At 27.6% G+C, this 15,515-nt stretch overlaps 1 protein-coding gene across 1 annotated transcript in view; it reads left to right on the forward strand.

The window, feature by feature from the left end:
• LOC105620910 (TBC1 domain family member 24) overlaps positions 1 to 13,724 on the forward strand; it is a 24,112-nt gene extending 10,388 nt beyond the window's left edge. Inside the window, exons 2-11 of the mRNA XM_012202388.1 lie at positions 308 to 496; positions 1,977 to 2,101; positions 3,578 to 3,724; positions 4,560 to 4,694; positions 5,482 to 5,700; positions 7,488 to 7,517; positions 10,553 to 10,639; positions 12,595 to 12,753; positions 13,121 to 13,350; positions 13,583 to 13,724. Coding sequence (XP_012057778.1) covers positions 308 to 496; positions 1,977 to 2,101; positions 3,578 to 3,724; positions 4,560 to 4,694; positions 5,482 to 5,700; positions 7,488 to 7,517; positions 10,553 to 10,639; positions 12,595 to 12,753; positions 13,121 to 13,350; positions 13,583 to 13,724 — 1,463 coding nt within the window. The remainder of the gene's footprint in view (positions 1 to 307; positions 497 to 1,976; positions 2,102 to 3,577; positions 3,725 to 4,559; positions 4,695 to 5,481; positions 5,701 to 7,487; positions 7,518 to 10,552; positions 10,640 to 12,594; positions 12,754 to 13,120; positions 13,351 to 13,582) is intronic.
• The last annotated feature ends 1,791 nt before the right edge of the window (positions 13,725 to 15,515 follow it).

Genomic DNA, 15,515 nt, shown 5'->3' on the forward strand with positions numbered 1-15,515 from the left:
ATATCTGTACACTCATCGACTAAAAGGTTGCAACACTTTTTTTAAAACTTATGAAAACATTGAATCCGAATATGTATTTATTGAAAAGATGATGTAGAAAATATAATCAATGGACGTATATTCCTAAATCTATATATCGCAAACGCAAATCTATAACATACATAATATACACTATAATATTTTCGTACGCGATATTTTTCGAGAATAATGTTTTTTCTTCATCGCTACATTAAAGCTCTCATTTTCTCATTTTCAGTTAGCCACAAAGAACAGGCCTAATATAAGCTTTGAAATATTTTGTTTACAGAATTACCAGAAAAATCAATCATGCTACCGCCGTTTGTCGATAGTACGCATTGCTTGTCTTACAATTTGACGAGGAAGGGCAGAAACGTGGCGGACAGAATCGTATCTGTATTAGGATATGCTTGTCCTGACATTACATACAGCCCATCCCTTTATCCGTTAACTGCACTTCTCTTACATTTTGTGCCAGGTAAATAACACTAACTCAGTATTAAATCAACAATAGCTTAATGCAATAATAATTTGACATATCAAAAATTATAGGAATTATTTTTTATTTTATTTAAATAAAATATTACGGATTTATGTTCAAAATGCAAAAATCAACTTCAAATTGGTTATATTTACTTAATAAAATATAAACAGAGTTGCTTTCCAATTACTTAGCATATCTTAACACAAAATGCACAGAAATGCACAAAGCAGAGTGTTGTGCACGATTCAGTTGGAATCAAAATATGTACTGATTATGATACCGCGATTTTAGATAGAGTTAGGTTTATTTTTCAGTACCATACTTTAATATTTTTTAATTCGTGATTGTGATTGGAACTGCATTTCTATTTCTCCAGCGTTTTCTTCTTATATTTATAGCCACGGTTAGTAACTATTCAATTATCACTAGAAAATAGAAATTTAGCCGATTAATAGCTCTCGGGCTAAGTATGGATGTATAATGTGTCGATGATTACAGCATTAAGCCGCTATTTCATTTGTGCGTTTTTATCGTACGACAAATTTCTTAGCCTGTTGATTGGCTATAGAATAGAGATCCGAGGATCTCTTGTCGTACGACAAAAAATGCACAAACGAAATAAGTACTCTTAAGCCTTGTATCCACGATTCTAAAACTCAATTCGAATTTTCGGATCGTGAAATGTGTAACCAGCTTACAGGTTTTAGAGAAAACCGAAGGCTTTAGAATGCGTGTGCACGAAAGTGTCTAGGGATATTGCAATTAGAAAGCGTTCACGGTTATTTATAATTTTTAATACTTTTTAATACAATATAAAATAGTAGAATATGTCTACATTCAATTTAATTTTCAATTTTTATTTTTCTAAAAAAAAGTGGATGATTGAATGGAAAAATGTTATTCTACATTTTCAGTTTATATTTTCGGTACAATGATGGATAAAAATATTAATTATTAATATTAGTTAATTATGAATAGTTTATGAATAATATTCGTAATTTATAGTTTAAATATAAATTTGTGGAGCTATTCGAGCCTGGCTCGCTTACGCCAATTCTTACTATTACAAACCTCCTATTACAAACTTTTTTCACAAAATATAATCTATTATGTTAAACGTTTCAACCTTCAAGGTCCTCCTCAGTGACACAATTTAAAATTACATACTGTACATAATAGATTATATTTTGTGAAAGAAGTTTGTAATATAAGAATTGGCATACGCGAACTAACCAGGTTCGAATAGCTCCGAAATATTATTTATATTTAATTAAAATTATATTTAATTGAACCAATAAATATATGAATTTAATAATTTATAATATTATTTCTACTGGACAATTATTTGTAGATTATGATTTTTATATATTTTTTAATTTAATTAGAAGGTCTAAAATAAGCAAATTTATAGTAAGGATTTTGTTTACTTGCGATAAACCGCTGCTTATGTTATTTTGAGAATGTTATTTTTCAGAGGAGGAATGTTACCACTGTATGGCTACTTTGGTAGCTGCCAAAGAGAAAATGTTCATCACGCAAACCAAACTTCTTTATGAAGTTACATGGAAAACGGTAGAACAAATCACCAAGAAACATGTTGTAAGTACATGTTGTAATACAAAATAAAAATATAGTACAATAATTTCTAAAACTTAGATTTCATAAAATTAAACATATAAGATTAATAATGGACAAGTGACAATTCAAATAAATAAAAGATAAAATGGCATATAGGAGTCAAGCGCGGAAATTGTGCTAAAATTCTTTTAAAAAACTAATAATAAGTTTAATCAAACAAAAAAAGCAATGATAATAGATTCTACATGTTTCATCTAATATAACTAAATGTTTCCCTAATTGAATAATTTGCTTCTATTATCTCTAAACCATCTTAAATATTCATTTCAAACATAAAACAAATAAAATAAGATAAAATGATAAAAATAAATATTATCTGTTTATGAGTTTACAAGTAATTTATTATTCGAATATGCCTAAAAAATATCTTATTAAGACTAATCAGACTTTAAAATACAAATAATTATAATTGATTTCGATTTTAATCTCTATTGAAATTACTCTTATTACTCAGTTGATGGCTTTTGGTGTTCATTACTTTGATTAGTTATATGTACAATTGTGCATCAGATTCGTATTGGTCATTAATTTGTAACTGTAGTTTTATTTATGTTTTTTTTTGCATATCCTATGAATTTACCGTCTAATTGTAATGAAAATATATTTTATCAATTTTATATTAAATATTTAAATACAAGTATATTTAAAATGATTTTATATCATTATTATTTTTCTTACATTGAAAGAAAAGATTCGCTGCTGCAGCAAATTAAATGGTATGCCGCAGCGGCCAATTTTTGATTGTGTTATAGGATAGACTAACGCAAAAATTGGCTGTTGCAATCAATTAAAAATGCTACGCGATATTCAGCCAATTTTTAATGTATATAGAAATCTTTTTTACGATCTATATATCAAAATTTAATCTAATAATAATTATTATTAATTAAAATTATGTTTAAATGATTCGATTGGATTAAAAAAAATTCGGAAAAAATTTACATTATCGATTAAAAAAATCTTAAGTCATATATCTATATATATAGATAAATAAGAGAGAGAGAGAGAGAGAGAGAGGGAGGGGTGAGGGTGGGGGTTAATAATATTCTATTTATCAAATAGTAATCTTAGATTAAACTTTAAAAGCGGAGAAAAAATGTTTATTGTTATCTTTGTTATTTTCGGAGAAAATGACTTATAATATTTTACGCGATATATCTTATATTTTTCATTATCTCAATACTTTATCTCATGGTAGAATAAACTTCTTTATCTATTTTTTTTTAATCGATTTTACTCCAGATCGATATATTCACTGAAATTATATAAAAGAGATATAAACCTAAGATATAAAATTATTTGCTATCAAAAAATTACAAGCAGTAATAGATTTTTAGCGATATGTGTGTGCGTATGCGCGCGTGCGCACGTGTGCATGTGTATATAAAATATAATATATAAAATATAATATATATTTTTCGATTTCATAATTTTAAGAAATCAGCTGCTGTACATTTAGCGAGGCATTGCTCTGGTTCAAGAGCAGAAAGAATCTATATGGATTGGATCTGGTGGATTCTTCAACTTCTTCCATTTCAACATCTAGTCAGGGTTATGGACTGTTTTCTTCATGAAGGCATTAAAGTGAGTTTGTATTTTAGATCTGATCGCTAACTCTATGAATAATTTTTATAAATTATATTCAACTCACGAAATGTACATTTTGCCATAATTAAAAATTCGAATTTCAAATTTAAATTAACAATTCGTATAGTTGATACGCAATTGATCAAATCATTTGAACAATAATATTTAAAAGTTTAAATTTATTTAAATCGTTTAGATATTAAAAATTCATATGAAAATACAATATTCATTGCAAAGAAAAACGATCAAAGACATAAGAAGATACTGATTTCCTTAGCACACATTAAATTACAAATTAGAAAGTGAAACAAATGTATATTTGTATTCTTTATTTTACAATAGACAGTTACAAATAAAGAAGTTAGCAAATAAAGATAGCAAAGAAAATTCGAATAATTTAAATTTTGAGAAGAAAGTTTGAAGAATTGTTAGAATCATTCGATTATCATGAATTCCGAGTCCAAACTGGTTTGAACCGTCCGCCAACCGGAAAATTCCGAACTTTATTTCTTGTTATGCATTCAAGGAACCAGTCAAAGAACAGCACGTGAAACCATCCATCTATCGCACTTATGAGAGTGAGAAAAATTGGCGTTTACCCAACCGACAGATAAAGATCATGCGCGCGTTATGTGTACTGAGCAATGCACTTATATTCTAGGAATAGGACAAATGTTAAATTTGACATTTGACTCAGTGCCAACAGAAAGTTGTTTTGCAAGCATTTTTGAGCGTAGATAAAATTGTTCTTTTTGGACATATTTTTGGACGCGATTTGTTATAAAGTACTGTTTTAATAATTTAATTAAATTATCAATTGTTTTGCTTTCAGGTCTTTTATCGGGTAGCTATGGCTATAGTTTTATTATTTTATAAGCATTCTTCGCCGCAGAATTCCGAATGGATGAATGAGATTTCGAAGAATGGGATAGATGCCGCTCTATCAAAGTTCTGCAGACAAATGCCAGTAAGTAACAAAATAAATTGTGTTTAGATTACGGAATAATTATAACATAAGAAATAAATTTGAAAAGCACAAAAAAACTAATACACTATAAGACATATTAGACAACAAGAGAAAGAATAACATATTTGTATTTAAGGATGTTTTGACTATATTATATCAGCTAAAAGTATCAAACAAGTGTTAGATAAAATAATCTGATATCAATCAATATCATTCAAAAAATTTTGATAACATTAGCCCTAAAATTACAAAAAAAAAAACAAAACAATCTTAATTTGACTTATAATGGTTTTATGCAAAATAACCACATTTTTCTGTAATTTTAGAGCAATAAATTTTAAATACGAACAAGTAAATGTAAATGAACTTTTGCACGAATATTTATTATTGTTTGATCAATATGTGTTTAAAATTTGATTTAATTCTTAGTATTATTTCTTCATCAAATAAGTATTGCAAAACGCGATTTTATATAAAAATGAAGACTAACGAAAAATTAAATAACTTTTAAAATAATAAGAGAATTGTGTTCAAATTTTACACAAATATTCAGACATAATGATAAAACAATCTATGAAATTTTTATATTTTTGATATTATTTTGAGATGTGATCCATACTTCTTTAATAAAAATTTCAAATATGAACTAAAATAATGATTTAAATATGTATATTTAAATACGTACATATGTATAATAATAATATTCTACTTAGAAGTTTAGATATTTTATCTTACAAGGATTTAATTATGAGAAACGCTGCTGAAAATAATTCATTAATTTTCACAGGTAACACCTGCTAAATTTTTACGTACCGCTTTTGGGATACGTGGGCTCAGCTCAGCATACATATCGCGAGTATTTCTGCGCACAGAAATGGCTCTTAAGAGCAAGAGCGTCCTGACAGGGTCCCGATCGTTGGCCAGATCACGTTCAACAGACAATCTACCCACCAGTCAGTCCCAGGTCAACATTCAGATGATGTCACATACACTCACAATACGAGAAGTACGTTATTTATCTTTTCCTTTTTCTTAATTCAATTTCATATTTCTTTCAATTTATTAATAAAAATGTACTGATTATTAAGAATCTTGGATATTTTATGATTTAGCTTAACAAATAACATTCATAAATTAAAGTTAGAATTATAATTTGATAAGCAGGATAGTAATGGCATAAATACATTTAATTGCTAATAGAAGAATAATGTTGATAAAAATTGATAATTTTTTCAACAATTTTCAGCATGTCTGGACGTAATGCATATCATGCATAAAATTTTTATGTTGTTATAACTTCAATTATATTGGCTGCACTTAAAAAAATGCACGGAAGTTCATTGTTGGAATTTTGAATCTTTTAATGAATATTTTTTCTAATCTCTAAACATTGAAGATTATTAAAGAAAGAAAAAGAAAATATCAATTTTATTTTTTTAAATGTGTCTTCAAATTTTTTTTTAGAATTTTATTTAAAATGTAATTATTAAATTGTTTATAATAGTAAAAGTTGAAAACTTTTTCTCAACCAATTAATTTTTAAACATGGAATCAAGAGACACAGTAGTGTCTCGCGCCAAGTGTTCGCACAACGATGGGTTACTTTGTATATCTATACGCGAGCTAACTAGTTAAATTAGTAGGTTTCACATTTTCGCTTAATTTTAAATAGAGTAATGTATAATCAAAAGTGTGTGAGATTATTAATGTTTACAAGTTTTAATGGAATAAATTGAAATTAAGTAATAAATTCAAATTGAACATATCAAATAATTTTCTGCAGAAATATTGATTTCACCAAAAGCAGAACATTATGAGTATATCTGGAGTTTATATGCAAGAACATAATAATTTTAAATGATAGAATTTCTAGAGGTTACAAATATGAAATATTTATAGTTTTTTACATAGTATGCAACATTTTATTGTTTCAGCATATGTAACTATTCCTTTTATTTCTTAAAACAAAGAAGAAATTATTAAATGTAAACTTCACTTGTTATAACATCTATCTTCTTCAATTTTAAGGAATGAAAGAGATTGCTTACACTAGGGGATATCTTGTATAATTTCTCTTTATAATGAGAATTGAAACCGATATAATTTCGTTGAGTTCGATTTTCGATGTTACAGATATGCGAGAAAAAACCTTATGCCGATTATCGCATTTCATTTACTCACGGATAAACGTAAGGATCATTGTTGCATGCCTATGATATCCAAATCTTAACTCGATGAAATTTCAATCAATCAGAATATTCAATCAATCATGATATAATCAATAAGAAAACAATTTCTTGTGAAAAAAATGATTAAAAGATATTCGATAAATATTTTTTATCAAGTTTTAGTTTTTAGTTGATTGCGTTCTGAAAAAATAGTACTGATAATAATTTATTAACTATAAATAGTAATAATTTTTCGAAATAATGAAATACAACAATTGCGAACACAATGGTATGTTTCTAGCATTGAAAATTCGATATTACTTCAATTGTAATTAATTGTTACAAGATATTCAACATATTAGTACCAACATATAGTCGAATAAATACATTTTTATATTTAAAGTAGTCTCTCTCTTGAAAACTACACAATCTAAACAAATTATTGTATTCTTTTAAACGTTTCTTTTTTACGAGAAATAGCTTTCTTAAGTTGATTGTATTACAATTTACTGAATATCCTATGTACTGGTTTCAATCTCCGCTTTGTACAGCCCAGCGTGTTAAAGTAGTCTCTTATAGGGTTCGGTAAACCTTCGAATCTCTCAATGATTCCATTTGTTTTCAGAAAGAATGTGAAGACACGTACAAAGACAGGGTATCGTATAATTATCTTTTTGGGAAATGTGTTGTCAATTTCATGTGCTCTGCCCACCTTTACCTTTATTTCTCCCCTTTATACTCTGAGATATCATTTATATTACACTCATACTCTACACGTACTCATCGCCATACATTTGTCGTGCCAGCTTTGTTGCTGTTATTTATCCATCCGCAACGATTCCTTTAATACATCTTCCACTATCAACGCGGCAGTAACCAATACTCTCGTCAGCAATGTCTATTGCAACGCATAATGTAAAATTCTCGCTGGCTTTTTCAGTGTGGCTCCGCGTGTATCAATGCGGGTTGCAATCGTGAATGATCTATAACTTCTCACAAGATCAGTATTCAAACAAATAAATGAGCAACTTTTAGGGACTGCACAAAATTAAAAGAATAGAGAACGGAGAATAAGAATCTCAACCTATCAGAAACTTGCACATGCAATATATAGTTTCTGATAAGTTAATAATCTTATTTTCCTTTGTTTCCTATTTCTTTGATTGTGCGCAGCTCCTTATGTTCAAAAAATTGAATTGGAAGATATATAACTATTCGTCTATCGCGTTATTCTTTCTTCTTCCTTCTTTTAAAAATCTTCTTAAGGGCTCCTCTTTTTGCAGTCATATTGGATTATAAATCGGAAGCAAACACATAAATCTTTTTCTTGTGTTATAGACTTTCTACATTAAGCCATTAAGCTTCAGCCGTAAGAAATTGACCAATCAACAGCCGAACGTGAGAAGAATTGACTGTGATTAGTGAATTTCTTACAGCTTAAGACTTAAAACAGCTAAGACTTACAGCTAAGACTTAAGTTATAGTTTATTATAGAAAACTTATTTTACATCGAAATAAATCAATTTTTTCGCTACTAATCCGTGTATGATAGCATAAATTATATATTAAACTATATCAATGAAATTCTAATTATGTCTTATTAATAAATGAAAGAGGATCAAATATTTATATTCGTCCTACAATTATAAAATGTGCTGTATATATATATAATAGATTAAAGATCTATTCTTTATTTCATTTTTCTATTTAATCAAACATAATTATAAACATGAGAGAGAAAGATTAATATGTTTCAATGTATGCAAGAAAAAATTATTTTTTGACGTTATAATTTAATATGGCTATACTAAGGGAGAAAAGTCTTAAAAAAAAAATAAAAATGAATTAATTCTTTTAGAGTTTCAGTTTGTAATTTAAGCATGAAATTTTTTATAAATTATAATCGGTAAAGGACTAAGCCATGAAAGTTTATAAATAATAGGATCTCATCTGAATTACATGAATTTAATCGAGCTTTGCTTGGCAAACGTTTAGTATTAGTTTCATTCCTTTCAGTGTTATCTGTTATAAACTTATTATCCTGTTTTCTGAATGTGATTCTATGATATTGATTCAGACATATTATTATGCCAACTTTTAGAAGATGCTTTCCGTAGATATAACATTAATCACATTTATTTTTCGAAAACATCTAAGTTGTGTTCTATATGTTTTTCTATATTTCCCAATCTATACTACAAGAATTTGTAATTCTATTAGTACACAATATAGAAACAAAAAACAAGTATCAAAATATTTTTTACTAGATTTTTAAACAATTTTTATTTTCAGAATATAGAGATTTAACATAAAACTGAAAAATATAATTAAGAATAGAGCTTCTAAGATACGTAACATTAAAAATTGTAAAATAAATGTAATTGTAATTTTTAAAAATTATATCTTTTAAATTTAAAGTCGTCTTCAAGCTTACTACATGAAAAATTCCTACTAAAAAATTCCGATCGTTCTGCCTCTTTGTCTTAATAATCAAGGGCATCTCTTTTATGATATTGAAAATCAATATCATCGTCTATTTTATCTGCCAACATCTTAAAAAGGTCTGTAATATTTCGGAATATTTGGAACAATATGTGGTCACGATATAATAATAATGTATGTATTAAATAATTAAACGTTTGAAATACACTTGCTGTTTATTATCATTGTTGTGCATAATAATGTAATAAACAGATCTTAATATAAGATTTTAATATAAGATAGGCTTTATTGAATTAGACAAAGTAGAGAATTTAAACTTATATTAAATATTTCTTTATCTATTAATATAAATTTGATAATTTATTAATATTACAAATATTAAATTAAAAAATCAAAATTAAATTTTTTACAGCTGTTTTATTTATAATTATACATTTAATAATTATTATATTCACGAATCATTTGTAAATATATATTAAGAATATATTCATTATTCTATTTACTAATATTTTCGTTAGATAATGAAATAAAATGATTAGAAGAGAAATATATAAACGAATAGTTTGTAGAAAAGCGTTGAATAAGGAAAGCAGACTGAATTTTCATTGCAGGCTTTGAGATATGTTAATGTTTTAATAATATTTTGCTGTATTATGTTAAATGATCATAAGTTTCTTAGCATTTTCTGCACTCAAATTTTATACCCTAAAAATTTTTATCAGCTCTAAGAATAGACAAGAATGGAATTGATAATAGTTCAAACAAGGTTTACTTATTTATCAATTCGCGAATCAAAAGAATAGTCTCCATGGCACATTTCATATATGTAAATTCTATTGAATATAAGTTGTAGCATGCAAAAAAAACCTAATTTATTTCGATGTGTAGTGCAAGAAAAATATTGCACGATTTTTTTTTCTTCTGATGTCAACAAACGATGCGATTGTAGAGAAGAATCAAAGAATTTTACATTGCTCCAGGATAATCAATATTAAATTCATGAAATTCTATGCGGTTATTCGTATCTAATAAATGTATAATTTATTTAGTTATTTACATCCCATTCTTTGGTGTAACTTTACGTTACAAAAAAGTATCCAATATCTCCGTGGAGCATTTGTGCAGTGGGTACATGCAAACTTCGCATTGGTACTCTTCACTGTACATTGATGTAACTGACGTGTTTGTGCTGTCTTGTGTTGTGCTGCCTTCACTGGAATAATGGATTAAATGGTACCGGGTGTGTAGGGCGCACACAGTCCTGGACCACGCGCTCTATCAATGGGCGTTTATCCCATACAAAGTATATGCTCCCAGATCCTAGACATGCCTGATGTAAGTACTCACGGCCGTCCTTTCATCGATTGAGTTAAGATTCAAAAACTCCGTCAAGTAGTCGTTTATTCTATGGCATGTCTATATTGTCGTCGTTGATGTATATGCAATCGCATAAAAATATATGCAAAGTTCGGCAACCTAGAGAATTTGACGATTTTTTTCGGCTTGTCATAAAGATCTAAAGTAATAAATAAAATATAAGAAAATATTTATACTTTTTATTTATTTATAATGTTTAATTCTAAAAATAGCATCTTGTAAATGAGCACTTTTATATTTCTAATAGGAGTCTTTCATTAAAATTTTTTCATTACTTTATTCAAAAACTATATAAACTTTGATTTAATTCTTGAATTTACTGTCGTGAGCGAGATTATCTTAATAAAAGCTGTTTAAAGCAAAATCTTAAAATATTCTTCCACTGAAAAATAACATGACAACAAATTCAAGAACTGTCAAAAAGATTGCGAACAATGAGAGTAGTTAGATAGAAATGTTAATTTACGGGATGTTATTTTTAGAATTTATTATCAATTAAACTCAATAAATAAAATACAAAAATATTATTAGTATTGAAAAATTATTCCTCTTTTTATTATTTTATTTTCTTACTGTATTATTTTACTTCTTTAAATCGTCATTTCTCTACATAAGCTCGAAAAAAAATCGTTAGATTTCAAATTGCTAAATCTTGTATATATATATGAAGAGTGTTTCAAAGTAAGAGCGAAATATTTTGTTGTATTATTGTATGGAGAAAGTTTATGTAATCCCCTTGTAATTATTTTGAGATAGGATGAGTGATTGAAGGTTTACTTTGCTAAGGAAACTCTAAGTTGAGGTACCGATCGAAATGGAAATGGATTCAATTGAAAATAAATAAAGCACATGTGCTTTTTAAATTAATTATTGTTATAATGTTTTCCTTGTATTGGAGGAAGAAAGAGTGAAAGAGAAAAATTAGAAAATAAAAAGTACTGAACGTGCAGTTGAAAAGAATACATCTCATCGCTAGCACAAGAACCCATGTTGACGTCTCGATAACATTCATTTGTATTTTTATCTCTAACCGATTGATGCTATCCTGACTGTTGCATGACGAATGATATTATGCACTGATTTGTAAAAGATACGGATGTTTACTTTTGTCAGCATATCAGCGTATTATTCGTGTTTTTGTTGATATCTCACATAAATGAGATAGAAACACATTTTGTTAGAATTGTTTCTTTATAAAAAAATGTTTGCGATATTACAATATAAATAAGAAATGTTCTAACTACTTTTTGTTCTATATTTTTTTTTTATAGAGATATACGTATATATGTGTATATAAATGTAAATAATTAGAAAAGAAGAATACTTTATGATGGTAGAATAAATATAATTTACAAATATTATGTTCTTCTAGTAAAAACAGTTGAGTTTTTTTTTGCAACGTATAATTTTAGAAATATTCAATTATAGATTGCACATATATTTATATCACAATTACATCTTTCATGATTAATATTATCTAAAAAACAAAGGATTGCCAACAAAAAAATCTCGATATTCTTTTGCTTTGTATGGAAAAATACAGTAAATGTAGGAGAAAATAGTACAATGATGAGAATGAAGAAAAAATAACTTTCAGAAAAAGTAGGTATATTTAACTTAAAAAATATATCAGTTATTTTTTTATTTTTCGCTGAGTATCTTGTGGAGAAACGCGTTAAAAATAGTAAATTTTTATCATCAAGAAGATATAAAAATCTTTATTAACGTATTAGTTACTGTAATTTTCCATAAAATAGTTGATACAATCATTTTAATTTATCAGCGCGCATGTCTTATCGTAATTTAGTTTGCTCCTTTTAAATTATTAGTGAGCCATTAGAAACTAATGTTTGCACAATTATAAAAATCATCTTTTACGTCCAATTAATGATTTGGATTTGTTTATGTACCAGTTATTTACCCTATGGTCATGGCTACCGATGAGGATCACGATGTACCAGCCTACCTTATTATACACGACTGAAGAACATGGATGCTCTTTGACGACGTTCTATGTGCGAGTTGAGCAGCATGAACCGACCCTTCTGATGATAAAAACCTGTAATAACGAAGTAAGTATAATCACTAATAAGTATCTTTAGTGCATAAGCAAACAATATTTATATTTAACGATATTATTTTACATACATATACACACACATATACACGTGTTTTGACAAAAAATATATAGTATTAGACATTTTATTAATTGTTATTTAAAGTTTTAGTTCAAAAATTTATTTATGGCATTTGTTGTAAATTATTTTTTGTTTATTGTAAGAACTTTCGTACGTTAAAAATGTAAATTACTACAAAATATATAATCTCGATAGAAAGACTGATAAAAGATATTGATTCGTTTTTTTTAAATACAATTTGTTTTTTTAAATACTTTTTTATTTTGCAGCTTTATTTTGTAATTTTTACGATGTTTTTCAGGTATTTGGAGCCTATTGTTCTACTAGATGGTGCGAACGTAATTTGAAAGACGATAAAGGTCAAAGACAAGCATACTTTGGTACTGGTGAGACATTCCTGTTCAGTTTGTATCCTGAGCGAGCCAAGTATCCTTGGGTAGGTATGGATTCATCGCACAATGACTCCAGAGTGCATCATTCAGCCGAGCTATTTATGGCTGCTGATTCGAAGATGATAACTATCGGTGGCGGGTAAGTTTTGACATAAATTAATGCTGATAAATTGTTTAAAAGTGTCACAAAGGGCAAAGAATATGGAAACAGAAATTCTCTCTATTTCTCTCTTTCGAAGTAATAACATATTTTATACCAAATAATTTACAATTAATTATAAATTTCGATTTTTCAGCACTATACTATGTAGTATTATTGTAACTCGGAAAATATATTAAAACAATTTATGGCTCTTATCATTTCATTTCAGGGATGGTCAGGCGATCTGGATGGACGAAAATATAAGATTCGGTAAAACGGATCGATGTTCGACCTTTAACAATCCACCCCTCTGCGCTAGTGGTGATTTCGAGATTAGAGTGTTGGAAGTGTATGGCTTCGCCGGTGCCTGAAGAGGGAAGAAACAGCGGTGTATTAGTTTGTTTTATTCCCTACTGCCATTTAGTGACTCTCTTTCTACTATACTATATGTACTAAACACTGTGTTATATATCATGAATGTATCTCCGCGTCATTCTCTTTAGTAAATTCATATGCGAAGAATATACAATATGAGATTACATTATATAAGAGGACAAAATATTCTATTTGATTGTGTGTAGAAATATTTTGCATTATTTAATTTCTAGGAATTATTTGACATTTTTTCATATTAAACATAGCTTTAGATTTGTAATATTTATTCTATTGTATTGCCACTGAAAAGAAAACAAATTATTAAAAATGAAAGTAGGATTACATAAGGATAACATAATGAGTTGGACAAGATGAATAGTTAAGTAAAACAATATAAAAGATAATTTATATACGAATTAGTTGAGAAACCCTAAACTATATTAATAATAAAATAAATATATAAAGTGAAAATTATCATGGTTATCTTACGGACAATTTGAACGCAATCAAATTAAATATTTTTGTCCTTTTAAACAAAATACAATGCATCAAAATACACTGTACAAAATAACTGCTTACGATAATTATTGCCAACTGTGTATCTGCCGATTATTAATGGCAATAATTGATGAAATAACATCGATTTACATACGACTTAAAAATACATTATAGTGATGACATTTCAGAGCAATTATGCGTTCAATGATATAACTGTCAAATATTGTTGGTAGTAAATAATCAATAGTAATGACTTATAGATTCATAAAACGATTGTCTTGTGAGTCTATAGGTATACTTATATTATGAGACAATTAAAGCTACATTTCAAAATGGGTAGTTTGTTGTAACGATCATTGTCGACAGTGTAGTTACAAAATATTGTAGGCAATATTTCAATCAGCTTTGAATACTTGTTCCAGACGCGATAAACAAAAAAAAATAATATATATATATATATATATATATATATGGTTTTATATTTATAAAATATTGTTCTCCCGAGAACATACCTTGGCATATCGAGAGATGTATCCGTGATTGCCTACACAATAATATTATTGCTTATAAACATATCGGGACGAAAAAAGAAAGACTAGACTTTTTGGCGTTTTCTCTGCCGCTTGAGATTATTCTTTTTTGTCGTCTCTTTCACTTAGCATGCAATGATCATTCTCTTAATTTTGCATGTAGACTCGGCGGCGGGTGACTCGTAAATTAAATTCGACATTAAGTATAACTTAAATAAATTTCGATCATGCAAATTCGTTCTATTCATGCTCATTCACTTTTCTAATTACATTAGATAAAGAATGTATTTAAAGAAAGAACATGTGTTGTATGTGTGTGTGTATGTGAACAGAAAAAAAATACTTTTAAAATAATCTTACTTTTTTATTTCTTCAAGTAGAATTAATTTATTTTCGTTTATATTATTAATAACAGGCTATTTTTTTCTATTTCAAAATAGAATGACATTACTTATTCTGATTGTGAACTGATACTCTGTTCTAAAATTTATTCGTGGCGTATGGTTTCATACGTTACACATAATATTTATTAGACAGTATTCTTTAATTTTTGCGGATCTACAATTAGTTCTAGAGTTTGCCCGTCGTTGAGATACGAAACGAAATAAAATATACATTAATCCGTAGCTATTATTGCGCCGTTATTGCGAACCGAGCTTCGACAATAAGCTACGTTGAAGGCCATATAGTCGCGATGCGAAATTTCGTGATTTTTCATATGTATATATATATATATATATATATATATATATATATAAG

The sequence above is a fragment of the Atta cephalotes genome, assembly GCF_000143395.1.
Source record: "Atta cephalotes unplaced genomic scaffold scaffold00030, whole genome shotgun sequence".
Classification (NCBI taxonomy): domain Eukaryota; kingdom Metazoa; phylum Arthropoda; class Insecta; order Hymenoptera; family Formicidae; genus Atta; species Atta cephalotes.